Raw genomic sequence first — 15,884 nt, forward strand, 5'->3', positions numbered from 1 at the left:
CCTTGCATTATCCAACTAATACGACAAATGATTGATACCTTGCTGCACCAACATGTACTACGAATGGTAGAATATCGTCGTGTTCCAACCACGGACCACGCGGTGCCATGTATACAGAAGGGTTAAAAAATGGGATTTTGGTCCATGGATGGACACTGGATGAGAAATAGATAGCTAAGAAAACTGCAGTCAGCATAGAAAACAGACGGTTTATTGTTCTGCTGTCATCAAAGGAATCTTCGAAACCCACTCTAAAACAGAGGGGACACACCTGGGACAGCTGACCCCAACTGACCAAAGGGATATTGCATACCAGACGACGTCATGCTCAGCATATGAAGCTGGGGGAAGAAGAAGGAAGGGGGGACGTTCGGAGTGACGGCGTTTGTCTTCCCAAGTCACCGTTACGCATGATGGAGCCCTGCTTTCGTGGGGACGGCTGAACACCTGCCTGCCGATGGGAAGGAGTGAATGAATTCCTTGTTGTGCTTTGCTTGCCTGCACGGCTTTTGCTTTACCTATTAAACTGCCTTTTCCTCAACCCACAAGTTTTCTCACTTTCACCCTTCTGATTCTCTCCCCCGTCCCACCAGGGGGGAGTGAGCGAGCGGCTGTGTGGGGCTTAGTTGCTGGCTGGGGTTAAACCACAACACCTGGAGAGGACAGAGGAGAGAACAAACCTCACCAACCAAGGGTTTTGTTGGTCTGTGATACCTCTGATTCTTCAACGATTCAGAGGGTCAGATTGGAGTGGAAAAGGGTGGTCCCACTCATTTGTGCTTTCCCTTATCTTGTAGATATTAAAAATGCCCAAGGGATTGGTAAATCTGTTCAACAGAAGAAACAGGTCACGTGACTATTACTTTGGTTTGCATCTCTTTGTTTTCAAAACCACTCAAAACCACAGTGACGCTGTAAAGGGAAGGTCCCTTTACAGACCACAAGGAGGGCTCTGAGCCCAAGTCGGCCGCCTGCCACACCAGCGCAGCTCCCTCAGGATATACATTTCACAGCCTGCTCAGCTGGAAGCCTCCGCAGCGCAGGTCATCTCTCAGCAACCCAACGGGAAGAGGGCCCTCCAAGGAGCAGGGAGAAGGGGTCTGGTTTTGGTACAAGCAGAAGACGCTCCTGAGAAGAGCGATTCCTGCCCTCCGGTCCTGGCCCTGGCATTAACCTCACCATATTCCTCTGCTGACTTCTGGCTGCAGATGGAGCACGGCGCGACTCCTCCTGCACGCTTTTGCTCTTCCAGCCGACGGCTTGAGCAGGGCTGGGCCATCCCCACAGCGTGCTGGGAGCTGGAGCCCTTCACCCCACAGCATGCTGGAGCTGGAGTCCTTCATCCCACGGCATGCTGGGAGCTGCAGTCCTTCACCCCATGGCATGCTGGCAGCTGCAGTCCTTCACCCCATGGCATGCTGGGAGCTGCAGTCCTTCACCCCATGGAATGCTGGGAGCTGCAGTCCTTCGCTCTGCAGCTCCACTCCCTGGGAATCATCACCCTCTGGGAGTACCACGACGACAGCTCCTAATTACCTGTCCTGAGAGCAGCTTCCACCGCCTGTCCCCTGCCGCCCACCAACAAGAACAGCACTGTACTCTCCCGAACCTTAACCTGAACCCAAACTCTAACCCGAGCCCCTAACCCAAACCTCTAACCCTATATGCTACACATAGAATCCATTGTCCAAGTCTGAGAATAAGGTTGGATCAAGCCACACCTAAGCTGCATCAGGAGTTCAGAGAGCAAGGGGGTCTTCTCTGAACCTCATGACCCAACGGGAGGGTCTGCCTTACCCTTTTCATCCTCGGTCTCTATGTAAATCATTCTAGATCAATTCTTAACTTGATTTTCCTTGATATGTTTCATCCGTGTCGTAAGGGATAGAGTGAACCTTGCCATCGAACTCTGTTAAGTCGCACTTTTATAAATGTCTATGAAAATCACTTTCTGCTAATACCTTTGACAGTGGTTCTTTAAGCAGCCTCTAAACCACTCATTCACGACACCGCTCACAGGATTTTATTTGCAGAAAATGAACCCAATATATTTTTCAGGTTCATCAATTATTAAAATGCAGTCAGGCCCAGGCACAGCTAATACAACCAATGCCTCTAGAAAGGACTCTGCACCCCTTCAATCTAGGGAATGGCATTTGGGTAAAAGCACACAAAAGGAAGGATAATTTACCTCCTCGGTGGGAGAGACCATTTTATGTCTTGCTAACCTTTCTCAGCAGTACAGGTGGAAGAAAATTCAACTTGAATCAATCACTCCCACCTGAAAGCTGCAGCCGGTCTGGTTATAGAAGAAATGTGATTAACTGTATTCTTCTCTCTGAATAGTCTCGTTTAGCATTAGTAGCTTAGCAGTAGCAGCTAAAGTAGTCGAAGCCTTAGGCCGCAAGAGCTGACCGAGAGTAAACTTTTTTGATAAAACTAATGCTGCTAACAAAGAACCAGCTGAATCCAGCAGATACGAGCAGAATGAAGAAGATAAGGACCAAGGAGACAATTCCAAGAGAATGAAGTAACTTCAGAAGAAGGCCAGACCAGCCACAGTGAAAACCAATAGGAAATCAAGAGCACCAACCAGAATTAAGTGATTGGACTTGGGGATCAGGTGATGGGTGTCATTGAGAAGCATGGATGGGGTAGGGGTCCCTCTCTGGAGGCACTCAGCACGATCTTTAACCTGAGAACTAATAAAAGAGGAATTGGAAACGTTCACTTGCACCTTGCATTTTCAGCAGGATCCTGGGGTCAGACCCTGTTACGGTGGCTGGCCTGTGTAAATCCATAACACTTTGGACCATCAAAATGAGGCTTTGGAGCCTAAAATGAGGCTTTGGAAGCCAAAAGGAAGACTTTGGAAAGTAAAAATGAGGCTTTGTACTCTATAAATGGAGCTTTGGAGCCTCAAAAGAGGCTTTATGCCTGAAAAATGAGGGTTTAGACCCTCCAAATGAAACTGTGGGCCCTAAAAAAAGGTGGGGTTGGGACCCAAGAAAAAGACAGGTTGGGACCCTAGAAATGAGGATTTTGGCCCTGAACAGGAGGCTTTGGGCACTAGAAAGGAAGGGCAAGGTGGACAAATGAGGCTTTCGACCCTGCAAAAGAGGGGAACCTCTTGGTTCCTCTCTGGCCCTAAGAAATGAAGCTTCAGTCCCGAATATAGGGCTTTGGGCACTCCAATGGAGGCCTTGAGCTATAAAAGAGGGGTTTGGACCCTATAAATGAGCGTTTGGACCCTCAAAAGGAGGGCTTTGGCCTTAAAAATGGGGTTTGGAAAAGAAATTGAGGCTTTGAACCCTGAAATTAGGTTTTCTGCCATAAAGCGATGCTTTGGTACCAAACGCTAAGGCTTTGCACTCTAAAAATGGGTCTTTTGAAGGTCAAAATGAGAGTTTGGGCCATCCAAATTGCAGACTGAAATCTAAAAGTGAGGCTTTGGTCCCTGAAGAGAAGGCTTTGGAAGCTAGAAATGAGCTTTGGACCCTAGAAATGAGGCTTTGGCCTCTAAACCTGAGGCTTTGGAACTTCAAAATCAGACCTGGGGCCTTAAAACTTATGCTCGGGGCCCTTAAAATGAGTCCTGGAACCTGAAAAGGCGGGTTTGGAACTTATACATGAGGGTTTGTACCCTAAAAATGAGGCTTTGGGATATAAAAGGAAGGCTTTCAACCCTAGAATCAAAGCTTTGGCCTCTAAAAATGAGGCTGGGGGACAAAGTGCCACTGCCCCCCCTCCCTTGGCAATGGCGGACTCACAGTTGAGGATGGCGGCCCTCTTGCAGAGCCGGGCGCTGGCAGCGGCAGGGGGGAAAGGGGTCAGAGGTGGCGTCAGGCGGCCTCGCTGTCGCACACCTCGTGCAGGTAGCGGCAGGTCTGGCCCAGTCTCAGCAGGTGGGGCAGCGTCAGGAAGGAGATGATGTGCAGTAGCTGTGGGGAGAGAGGTGGGGAGAGCATCAATCCTGGGACCCCCCCTGCTTTCAGGGGGAGACCCCAGCCCCGCTATCCCCCCCTGCTCAACTCACCATCTCAGGGGGGTGGGTGGCGGCCATGTCCTCCCCCTCCTTGCCACCCTTCAGGCTGCCGTGGGGTCGCTTGGTCTGCGGGGAGAGGATGTGGGTGAGGGGACGGTGGGTGGCCCCATGGCAAGCATCACTCCCCACCCACCCTCGTGTACCCCACCGCCATCCCGGTGGCCTCACTGTCCCGCACTCGTTTCCGCCGGTCGGATGTCAGAGGCGATGGCGGCGAGAAGCCCGGTGGCCCATGGCTGCCGTCTAGTGGCACGGTCATGGGATACTGAGTCTCTGTAAGACGGTGGCTCCCATGCAGACGGGGGGTCCCAGAACATGGGGGCGGCCGGGGAGGGGGGGAGGAGAGGTGGGGGGAGGGGTAGCAGGGGGGAAGAGGGGCCCCGGGCCTGGGCCGGGGGCTGCTTGGCCTCAGGGCAGGCCCCACGTGCGCCATGTTGAAGCTCGGCCTGGCCGCCGGCGGAGCCCGCCTTCTTTTCACATGGGTCTTCGCTGGCATAGGTCGGGAGGACTGCCAGTCTCTTCCCCTGAGGTGATGCTGCCTCGGACTGATGCCCTAGGCTGCCACTCTGCCCTGGTTTGGGGCCTGCTCTTACCTGAGGGCTGCCTGTGATTGGCCACCGGGGCTGCCACTCTGCCCTGGTTTGGGGCCTGCTCTTACCTGAGGGCTGCCTGTGATTGGCCACCGGGGCTGCCACTCTGCCCTGGTTTGGGGCCCAGCCTCCCCTGAGGTGATGCTCTCTCTGATTGGCTGCCTGAGGGGTCACTCCTCCCACGGTCCCCGCCCTCCCTGAGGTGATCTTTCCTCAGATTGGCTGCCGGGGATTTCCCCCTTGCTCCTCCCACCGGAGGGCTCAGACAGCTTATCAATCATCCGTGTGCCGCTCTCCAGCCAGGCGTGATTGGTGGAGCCAGCACGGCCCACCCCGACACCTTGCCCAGTCTTTTCAACTCTTGCCACCTCTCCTGCAGGCCTCAAAGCTTGATTGGTTGGTTAGGTATCAGTCATGTGCCTTGCCCCCACCTCCTCAAATGTGATTGGCTGTCCTGGGTCCACTGACTCCCCACAGACTTCTGGGCAGACGTTGCCAGGCAACCAGCTCCGCCTTCAGGGTTTAGACCCTCAAAATGAAACTGCGGGCCCTAAGAAAAGGCTATGGGTCACAACAGACTGGTTGGGACCCTAAAAATGAGCATTTCTGCCCTAAAAAGGCGGCTTTGGGCACTAAAAAGGATGGGCTGGATGCTAAAACTGACACTTTGGACCCTGCAAAGGAGGGGAACCTCTTGGTTCCCATCTGAGCTGGCTTTGGTGCCCAATAACTCCATGCAACAGACCACCTCTCCTGTCCTGAGCGACCACCGTAACAGGTGGAGCCCAAAGCCGTGGAGCAAAGGAACTCCATGGACATTTGGTGGACATTTTGTGGACATTTCACAGGGGTGGTCCATGGGCTGAGGGAACGATACCTGTGTGTTATAGCAAAGGATGGGAAGGGGAGTGGTGATTCACAAGGAGGTATTGGATAGTGTGGGTCCTGAGCCTGACGTAAATGGTATGGAATAAGGGGTGGAGAAAGGACTGTCGTGGTTTAACCCCAGCCGGTAACTGAGCACCACTCAGCTGCTCGCTCACTCCCCCCAGAGGGATGGGGGAGAGAATCGGAAGGGGGAAAGTGAGAAAACTCGTGGGCTGAAATACAGACAGTTTAATAATTGAAATCAAATCAAATAATAACAATAGTAATAATAAATTGTAAGGAAAAGGAAAATAACAAAGAGAGAGAAATAGAACCCAAGAAAGACAAGTGATGCAAATGAATACAATTGTTCACCCAGCCAGTCCCCAAGCGGCGGACCCCCGCCAACCTCCCCCCGAGTTTTATTGCTGAGCGTGACGTCATATGGTATGGAATATCCCTTTGGTCGGTTGGGGTCAGCTGTCCCGCCTGTGTCCCCTCCCAGCTTCTTGTGCACCCCCAGCCTCCTCGCTGGTGGGGTGGGGGGAGAAGCAGAAAAGGCCTTGACTCTGTGCAAGCACCGCTCAGCAGTAACGAAAACAGCCCTGTGTTACCAACACCGTTTTCGGCACAGATCCAAATCATTGACCCATACCAGCTACTCTGAAGAAAATTAACTCCATCCCAGCCAAAACCAGCACAGCTCCCCAGTACAACAGAGGATTTTGATGCCGGGACGAATAACGACTTGCCAGCTTGGCAGAGTGCGGGTGCCTTTTCGTGCCCTGAGATGCCCTCCGGGTTTTGTGGTCTAGCGGGGCAGCTGGGGCTTTGTTGCAAGGCCACCCTGCGTCTGGGTGTGCTGTCCTGCAGGCAGCGGCAGAGGCCAGGAATTACACTGTCTGCTCAGCACACTCGGGCTGGTCCCCATGGGAAGGACACCATAGGACTGGGCTTCTTGTTCCAGCTTTATTAGAAAAAAAAAAAAAAATTAAAATAGGGCCACTTTCCAGAGGAGAATTGCACTTCTCCAAGGTTCAGCAGGGCCAGCAGCACAGCGACCGCAGCCTCCATCTTGATGGTGGCATTTCTGGTGTCAGGAGGAAGACGGTCTGAGTAGCCAGGGAGCTGACTGAGGGTTCAGGGTCCTTCTGCAAGGGCAGCAGGGCTGCAAGAGAAGGAAGCAGAGCAGGTGTGAACCCCCACTGCCTGCAGAGACCCCCAGGAGTCCCCTCCAGACCATGCCAGCCCCACCCATCTCTTTCCCTCACCAGGAGGAGCAGGTGAGACAAAGAGACCAGCTGGAAGCCGCTGCTCAGGAATGCCCCATGCGCCCCTGACATGCTCCTCTGCCCCTGAAGCGTTTTGCTGGAGCAGGGCCAAGCACAGCAGCATCCTGCCCAGGCTCTGTCCCCTGCCCCACCAGTCCCGGCAAGCACAGCACCGCCCCTACTCACCATTGCAGATATCCCACAGCTTCTCCAGACTTCGCTTCCTCAGCTTCCGTGCGGCAAGCCCTAGGCACAGAGCTCCTGTCACACCTCCTGCTCCCCAGCACGCTCCCAGCAGCACGGCCCGCGGCTCTGCCAGCGCGGCTGCACACCCTCCTCCCCCTCAGCAGGGCTGACCCCAGGGAAGGACAGGACCCGAGGGCAGTGGGACTGGGCAAGGCTCCCAGCGAGCCCACCTGCGTGGTGGGCCCTGCACGGGGCAGCCGGGGCTCTGGCAGCCCCAGGGCTGCCCCCTGCTGCCAGTGCAGTGGAGGGGACTGGGGGCCACGCTGCCAGAAGAGGGACCCCGGGGGCTGGGGCTCACCGATGAACCTGATGGCCGCGTCTCGCAAGGTGGCCTGACTGTCCTTCAGGTACGGCAGGCTCTGACACACATATTCTCCCACCCTGCTCCTGTCGTGCCGTAGCTGGAGAGAGCACAAGGGCACGGGGCTGATAAAGACCCTCCCCAGCCATCCGGACCAGTCCCTCCTACCAGTGCACTCCTTCCCTCCCAGACAGGAGCCCTGTGGGGCTGAGGTTCAGAGAGAGCCGCAGGCACGGGGGGCCTGGCTGTGCCGAGACCCCTCTGTCCCAAGGCCAGGGCTTACATGTGCCAGGATCTTGTTTAGCACCCTGGGGGCAGGCAGGGGAGAGGGGCCTGGAGAAGAGCCCTTGGGGGCTCCGTGCTTGAGGGCAGGGAAGGAGGATGCAGCTCCAGGCTGTGGGCTCCGGGCTGGAGCAGCGCAGGCGAGGCACAGCTGCACAGCCCTCCCCACGGGCACGCAGGGCAGCCCTCGTCCAGCCGGGTTCTGGGGCTTGGGGATTGTCCTCACCAAGCACTCTCCAATGAGGTGTGTCTGATACGTCTTGGCCAGGTAGCTGAGCTTCCTCCACCCCAGGAACTCTGCACAGGCGAGGAGGGTGTCCCTAGAAGCCTGCAGAGAAGCGGAGGCTGGGAGATGGCACCACAGCCCAGGGAAGGAGACCTGGCATCGTCCTCCTCTTGGCCAGTCTCCGAGCCATTCCCAGCCCCTTGTGGAAAGAGGCAGCGGGGAACAGAGTCTAAACTGGGTTCAGTGCCCAGGGCAGGGACGTGGGGCAGCCACCACCTCAGGCATCTCATGCTGCCGGCCAGCAGAACAGAGGGCCTCAGGAGCTGCTGAGCTGCTGCCAGCGATGGGGCAGACTGCAGGGCAAAGGAGGTGTGGGTTCATGGCCGTAGGCAGCGAGGGCTGCAGTCCCAGAGACACCGGGGCAGGATGGAGCCAGCAGCACCTCCCACGGGCATCCCCCAGCAGGGCGCTTGGCTCCCCAGCCGGGGCTGCCCCAACCCCTTCACGCCCAGGCGCCAGGTGGGCAGAGCTTTGATCCCGGGATGCAGGGCCAGTCCACTGCTGGCTGCATCTCCCTTCCCACCGCTCTCCCTGCCCCAGGCTGGACAACAAGCTGGCTCTCCACCCCTTGCAAGCGCTGCACCCCTCTGCGCACACCAAGTTCATGGGCCCTATGCAAGGGCTCCTGGGGGAGCAGGGGTTTGTTCCTGCAGCAATCCTGCCCTCAGGGCGCTGGGACATGGCCTGGCCCAAACACCTGGGTGTCTCTTGGGCACAGCCCTGGGGGACAGGGATTGGGGCTCAAAGCCCTGGCCTCCCACACCTGCAGGGACAGCTGGGGAAGCCTGTAGGGACTCGTGTGTTCGGTGGCCATGGGCTGCTGCTGAGCCCCGCTGGACCAGGCAGGGCGGGTCTGGGAAATGTCTGTGCCAGGTTCTCCGGCCCTGCTCCTGCTGGGTCTGCAGGGACCCTTCCTCTGGGCTGTGCTGGAGGAGGGCTGAATGGCGAGAGCGGGGCTGGGAGGGGACCCCAGCTCCCCGTCCACCTCTGCAGCAGGCGGCAGGGGGGAAGGAGGAAGGCAGGGGTGGGACCGGTGCAGGGAAGGAGGGAGCAGTGGGACCCTGAGCTGACACACGTTCCCAGATTCTGACATCCAGCAGCCCTTGCCCCTTATGCCCAGGCCACCCCCATGGTGTCAGCACGCCCTTCCCCGCAACACTGGTCGCTGCTCACTGCACCTTGGCCACGCTCTCGGCCTGGTCGTTCATACGGAGGAACAGCGGGAGCAGGACCCTCTGCACTCTCTTCTTCATCTTTTTCTTGATGCTCCTCACCACAGTTTTCATCAGATCTTTGAAGAGGCTGATGGAGAGCTCCCGCACCTGGCTGGACTCCTGGCAGGGAGGAGGAGAGGGGGACTTGAGCAACAGCCGCTCCTTGCCCACGGTGAGCAAGGGCGTTAGCGTGGCTGATGTGAGGGGAGATGCTCCCGAGTCGGGTTCCGAACACAGGGGCCGTGGGCCAGATCCGCAGCTGCGGCTGAACGCCCCCAGGGCCCTGAAAGGCCACGCAAGAGAAACGAGGAGGGGAGCAACCCTGCCTGAGTGCTGCCTGCAGGACTGGGCCCAAGGGCAGACGTCCTTGCAGAGAGCCCACGTGGAGGGCTCAGGCTCCCATGGCAACCTTACGTCATCAAAGAGGGGCAGGAGCTCCTCCGCCAGCTGCAGAGCGAGGAGGCCGGCCTCCTCTCCCTTCATGTGACCCATCGTGTTCCTGAAGAGTACCAGGGCCTTCATCTTGACATCAGCGTTGGCATCCTGCAGGGCCTCCGTGATGTCTGGCAGCAGGACCGGTATTTTTCTTGCCTGTACGAAACACAGAGTTTCCTTATTGTGAAGCGGAGAAAGACCAAAAATGCACCGCTCACTGAGCACCAGCCTCCCGTCCGGCTTCCCAGCAGGTGGCACAGGAGTCACTGCAGCAGCCTCCGGGCAGGCAGTGGCCACCGATGGGGATGCGGGGAGAGCACGAGGAAGGGAAGGCAGTGCAGGAGAGCAGTGTCCCCTGCTCAGCCACCCCCTTTTCCGACCAGCCTGAAGGGGCAGATGGGTTGGTAACCCTCTGGGCCTGGAGGGCTCCCCAGGCACGTCCCAGGCCCCTCCATAGCCCAGAGGGTGGCTGGAGCCATCACCCCACATTCTGACTCCCAGCCAAGGCCAAGCCACCGCATTATCCACTGAGCCCCGGGCCCTGGCTGCCAACATGGCTCCGCTTGACTTCACCCTGCTCACCGTCTCAGGCATCTTTGAAAGCGTGATGAGGCCGCTGAGCACCAGCGAGAGCATCACCAGGGTTGGATGCCTCAGGTACCTCCGGTCTTTGTAGAGGGCAGCAAACTTCTCTGTTTCAACTCCTTTGTAGGTGCAGACCAGCAGCTGAAACAAAGACAGCAGTGAGAGACTAGCAGAGCCTGCAGGGCTGCCTCCACTGCGCTGGCACAAAGGAGGCACGACACGCGGGCGGTGGCAAGTGTCTCCTCTCCCCAGACTTGAAGTCCCCTCAGCCTGTGCGGAGGCCATGCCTCTGCCCCAGGCCCAGCAACCGGCCTGACTCTGGCTTCCGCCCCTTTCTCTGCCCCTTCCCCAGGTTTCCAGGCTGCAGAGCAGGGCAGGGGGATGCAGGCAGGGGGGAAGCAGAGTAGTGCTGGGCAGGGGCAGGTTTCGTGTTTTTTCACGGCGGCCAAACCAGCACACGGCAGCCCCAAGTGTCTGGCACGGGGTCTGGCTGGTGCTGGGCAGGTCCCTGCTGACCCTAAGGGGCTGTGTCCGTATGTACTGGAGGAGGTGGCCACTCGGAGGCAGGCAGGAGGGGAGGGGGCCGTGCCTGTTTTCCCTGGGCAGGAGGGGAGGCAGGCACAGCCCTGAAGGTGAGCATGGTCACTCACAGCCAAAAGACAGATGCAGGCGTCCTCCGTGGCACAGCGGAACACCTTGCGCAGCTCCTGGTCCTCGAGCACGCTGAGCAGCTCCATCAAGACGCTCAACAAAGCCCAAGGCGTGGAGATCATCACCTCCCACATGGCCAGGGCAGCGCTGCAGATCCAGAGTGCTCGGTCAGCAGGGCTGCCTCGGCCACTGCACTGTGCCCGGGCCAGCCTCTCCAGAGCCAGGCTGTGCTGCAGCCCTGGCCCTGCCCACCCCCCTCACTTGGGGTGCCCGGGGGCCCTGCCCGTGCAGGCAGGAGGGGGCTGAGGTGCTGTTCCCCATGGGGCAGGGAGGAGCGTGGTGGTGGTGCTCTGGCTTGGCCAACTTGGGCTGCTGCGGAGCTGGCTGACCCGCTGGGGCTGGGAAGCGTGCTGGGATGGACGGCCCTGCTCCTCGGGGATGTCCTGCACTTTTCCATGCGTCTGGCAGCCAGAGAGTCTCTGGGCCCCTCTCCCCACAGGGAACAAGCCCTCAAGGCTGTCAGGGCCAGTACCCGTCACACGTCGGAGAGATCTGCAGCAGGCTCCTGACCGCTTCGCTGGGGCACCTCTCGGTCAGCAGGAGGAGGAGTGAGTCCAGGCTGTGCCGGGCTGGCTCCGTGTGGATGTACTCCACAGTGTTGTGGATGTACCTCATGATCTTTGGCACCTGGAGGGGACACAGGGGAGGATGTGTGCAGCCAGCGGAGTGCAGCCATTTCCCAGCTACCACTGAAACTGCTGCCCTTCCCATCCCTCTCTGGTGCCTTGAAATGGCTTCAGGTGCCTGAGAGAGCTGAAGGAGGAACAAGGCCTGACAGGGCTCATGGGCAGGGCAATCCAGCCACAGGGCACCTACCTCTGTCAGCCAGGAGGCAGGGTCTCTCGTGGCCATATCCAGGATGTTGCTGCCCATCTGCCTGTCACAGATGTCGTCTACTGTCAAGGCCTCAATGGCCACGAGGAGAATGTCTGTCCTCTGAGAAGGCTGGAGGTATTCTCCAAACACCTACGGGCGGAAGGAAGGGAGGGAAGCCATGTCATGCCAAGCACCCTGATGGTGCTGCTTGGCTGAGTAGCGTGAGCAGCTCTGGCAAGAGATGCCCGGCAGTGCTGTCAGCAGTGCCCGCAGGAACGATGGAAGCACGGGCTGCAGTCTCTGCAGGGCGGAGGAGGAGAGCAGAGGGTCCCCCGGGTGAGGGCGGAGGGCTGGGGCCTTGGGACGTGCGTTGCCCTTACAGAGAACCAGGGCTCGCTGGTGGCCAGGAGGGCTGGAGCTGCTGCTGGGACACTGGAGTGCTGCCCTCGCATAGTCCCTGCTCGGGGACAGCAGGAACCCTCTCTCCAGGGACAGTGAGGCCATGCCAGCCCCGCTGACTCTGGGTCCCTTTGCTCACACAAGCCTCCTGCCCATGCCACGCACAAGAGTCCCAGCAAGGCAGAAGCTCATTACCTTGGTCATGTTGCTGCTGTCGAGTGAAGAAAGCACGTGGGTGCTCTCAGAATTGCATCCCGGTTGGAGCTGTGGATGCTCGGGATTATCCTCTGGCAGAGTCTCGCCTACATGGAGGGGAAACACAGAAGAGTCGGTAGGACACAGCATCTTGGCCAACAAGCTTCCCAAACGGAGAAAAGAGCTTTAAACTCGGCACGGCTGAGGAGGGAGGCTGTGCTGGGGCTGACTCCCAGCCCCGAGCAGCCCTGGCATTCAGGCACCGCCACGCCCCTGCCCGTGGGACCCCTGCTGCCAGCGTGCCGAGGAAACGGGATCCCAGTGTCGAGCCGGTGCCGCTCGCTGGCTCCGAGCCTGCCCAGCCCTGGGGGGCCCCTCACTCACCGATCTGCAGCGGCTGGACCATGGACACCTCGTCGGGCTCCGGCGGAGAGCTGCTCTCCTGGGGAGCCTGCACCTCCTCCCAGGCCACCCTGGGGCGGCTGGGGGGTCTCTCCGCCATCCTGCGAAATGGAGGAAAGTGGGGGGGGCACGGGGGGCAGCTTAAGGGAAACGCTCCGTCGCCGTGGGGCTGCCGGGGACGGCACGGAAAGTCGTGGGCTGCGCTCAGGGTCTCCTCGCCAGCTCCGCGCTCCTGCCCTGTCCCGTCGCTGTCTTTTCAGACACTGCAGGGCCACTGCCACGCTGACTATATATCCTGCCCTGGAGTGTCACGGAGTGAGGTCACAAAGGGCCCCATTGTGACCCACCACCCGGGCTGGGAGGGGCAGGGGGTCCACTGCGCGGGGTAGGGAGCCAGCTCGCCATTGGCCCATGAGTCCTCTTGGGGTGCCCCCAGGCCCCCATCTTCCCTTATGTCCCCTCAGGACCTTCCTGGACACTTTGGCTCCTCCCACAGCCCTGCATTCACAAGCCCCAGCATGGCCCCAGGACCTCCCTGGGAGATCCCTGCTTCTCCCCCTCTGTGTAATGCTCTCTTTACATCCCTCTATGCCATCTGGCATCTCACAGTTACGTCCTTTCCCCCACTCTGAAAATCTCTCTCAGTACCAGGAAGCAAAAGATGTTGATGCCTGCTCCTCTCCTCTGATTGCTCTTTGGGGATACAGTTGTCGAGGGGACTCTCAGAGTGTGTATCGCTTACCAGATGCTGTCAGAATAGGAAACCCGAAAGAAGCGGGGAGAAGAAGCCTCCAAGAAGCGGGGAGAAGGGGTCTGGGTTTGGTACAAGCAGAAGACGCTCCTGAGAAGAGCGATTCCTGCCCTCCGGTCCTGGCCCTGGCATTAACCTCACCATATTCCTCTGCTGACTTCTGGCTGCAGATGGAGCACGGCGCGACTCCTCCTGCACGCTTTTGCTCTTCCAGCCGACAGCTTGAGCAGGGCTGGGCCATCCCCACAGCGTGCTGGGAGCTGGAGCCCTTCACCATGTGGCACACTGGGAGCTGGAGTCCTTCATCTCACGGCATGCTGGGAGATGGCGTCCTAGGTTAACTTGGGAAAAAATCACCTCTCTCTGAGATCAGGCGAATTTGGAGGGCTGATGAAATGCTGCGCAGCTGATGTAGGTTGTTCGGTGTCCCAGTTTGGTTTGAAAACCTTCGTCTGTATCACAATAGTCTAAGAGGCAAGAAATAAGTATGTAGTTTCTTTTTTCCTTGACTGTTAGGTGTTTAACTTTAGAAGGGTAGGCAGTCATAATTTTATACTGAGGTGACACTTGTCATGTTGTTCAGTATTATATATATTTCTTTTTTTAACTGGGATAATAATTTTCCTTAAATTGCAATGTTTGATCTTAATGTGCTTCATCACATGGCCATTTCCCATCACAGATTGGTATTCCATGTGTGTTTTTGTCCCCTCTAAGCAAGGGAATACAACACACATTGCCTTTGGATGCTGCTGTTTCTAAACTTGCAATCTTACGTGCACATATTACAAACATCTATTTTAAAGAGAAAAATACCCCAAAAACTAGTGAAGCAGTAGAGCATCTCTATCAAATGATGGCATGCAACCCTGTGAGGTTTTTTTTGCTCTTCTGAATGTGTATGTTCCTCCAGCAAAATGAATGCTGAGAGCACATCCTCGGGTTGCGGCTGGCGGAAACCCTGAGGGCAATATAGTGAAGCGGTGTTAAAAAATGAGTTTGCTTTCTTGAGACTAGATTGTGGAGAGAGATTTCTGGGGGTAAACCACACGATCCAGCAATGAGGAGTGGAGAGAAAGCTGCACTTAGGAGTCTGCCTCGGCTTTGCAACTTGCCCTTAAATAACTACTTTTGGACAAATTGTTTTTTGGGTAGCTTGTAGTTTGATTGGGTTTCTTTTATGAGTGCATATCCTCATGTCAAAATTGCTTACATTTCTTCAAAGGAAGGGGTAAGTCTTGAGACACTGACATTTTAAATATTGTCAGCTGACTGAGCGTTCCACCCCACTTGCAATGAGAGTTTGCAACAGTTTTCTGGGAAAATGTGGTTCACATAACGTGAAAGACACTTAAATTATTTTGAACTTTTGAGTATTTGATACAGCACCCAGCACCCGGACATGCCAACCATCCAGCACCCCCAGAGCCCAGCACCCAGCACCCTTAGCGCACGCACCCAGCACCCGGACATGACCAGCACCCGGACATGCCCAGAACCCAACACCCACTATTCCCAGCACCCACCACCCAGCACACAGACATGCCCAGCACATGGACATGCCCACCAGCCAGCACCCCCAGTGCCCAGCATCCAGCGCCCAGCATCTGGCACCCAGACATGCCCAGCACAAAGATATGCATAATACCCAGCTCCCCCAGGGCCCAACACCCAGCACCCCCAGCACCCAGCAGCACCAGCGCACAGCACCCATCACACGGACATGCCCAGCACCCAGAGATGCCCAGTATCCCCAGCACTCCCACTGCCCACCACCCAGCACTCCAAGTGCCCAGCACCCAGCATGCAGACATGCCCAGCACCCGGACACACCCAGCAGCCAGCACCCCCAGCATCCAGCACCCAGCACTCGGTCATGTCCAGCATCCACACATACCAACACCCAGAACCCCAGCTCCCAGCACCCCTAGTGCCCAGCGCCCAGCACCTGGTCATGCCAAGCACCAAGACATGCCCAGCACCCAACACCCCAGTTCCCAGGACCCAGCAACCCCAGCACCCAGCACCTCCAGAGCCCAGCACACAGCACTCGGACAAGCCCAGCACTGGGACAGGATTAGAACGCAACACCCCCAGCGCTCAGCACACAGCTCCCGCTGTGCCCAGCACCCAGTGCTCAGCACACAGCTCCCCCCGTGCCCAGCACCCAGCAGCCGGACATGCCCATCACCCGAACATGCCCAAAAGGCAGCATCGCCAGCGCCCAGCACCCGGACATGCCCATCACCTGGATATGCACAGCACCCAGCACCGCCAAGGCCCAGCATGCAGTACCCCAACACCCAGCACTCTTGGGGCCCAGCACCCAGCACCCAAACTTGCCCAGCACCCCCAGTGCCCACCACCCAGCACCCCATGCACCCAGCACCTGAACATGCCCAGCACCTGGACGTGCCCAGCACCCAGCACAAAGCAACCACACCATCCAGCACCCAGCACCCCCAGCGCCCACCACCGCCAGTGCCTA

The 15,884-nt window shown here is 57.7% G+C and overlaps 1 protein-coding gene and 1 long non-coding RNA gene across 3 annotated transcripts in view; one reads left to right on the forward strand and one right to left on the reverse strand.

Moving 5' to 3' along the window:
- Positions 1-15,884, forward strand: part of LOC142076329 (uncharacterized) — an 87,341-nt gene that overhangs the window by 29,393 nt on the left and 42,064 nt on the right. The window lies entirely within an intron of this gene.
- LOC142076330 (maestro heat-like repeat-containing protein family member 7) lies at positions 5,560-10,891 on the reverse strand. Of its 2 annotated transcripts, none has more exons than XM_075138652.1 (8): positions 10,773-10,891; positions 10,120-10,263; positions 9,613-9,693; positions 9,067-9,222; positions 7,829-7,930; positions 7,318-7,420; positions 6,960-7,019; positions 5,560-6,670 (listed from the first exon to the last, which is right to left on the reverse strand). In XM_075138652.1, the coding sequence occupies exons 1-8, from the start codon at positions 10,857-10,859 to the stop codon at positions 6,540-6,542; spliced, it is 864 nt and encodes a 287-aa protein (XP_074994753.1). In that variant the 5' UTR covers positions 10,860-10,891; the 3' UTR covers positions 5,560-6,539. The 2 variants fall into 2 exon arrangements, with proteins under 2 accessions (XP_074994753.1, XP_074994751.1); XM_075138650.1 differs by having other exon boundaries at positions 9,517-9,693.

The sequence above is a fragment of the Calonectris borealis genome, unplaced genomic scaffold (genome assembly GCF_964195595.1).
Source record: "Calonectris borealis unplaced genomic scaffold, bCalBor7.hap1.2 HAP1_SCAFFOLD_44, whole genome shotgun sequence".
In the NCBI taxonomy this organism is placed as follows: Eukaryota; Metazoa; Chordata; class Aves; order Procellariiformes; family Procellariidae; genus Calonectris; species Calonectris borealis.

What these genes read in the sequence shown, in the direction of transcription:
- LOC142076330 (XM_075138650.1), bottom strand. Translation starts at nt 10,859, where the DNA reads ATGGAGCTGCTCAGCGTGCTCGAGGACCAGGAGCTGCGCAAGGTGTTC. An exon ending in CCTGCATCTGTCTTTTGGCT is followed by an intron (nt 10,264 to 10,772) that starts GTGAGTGACCAT and finishes TCTTTGTTTCAG; the next exon opens with CTGCTGGTCTGCACCTACAA. An exon ending in CGCGGCCATCAGGTTCATCG is followed by an intron (nt 7,020 to 7,317) that starts GTGAGCCCCAGC and finishes CTCTGTGCCTAG; the next exon opens with GGCTTGCCGCACGGAAGCTG.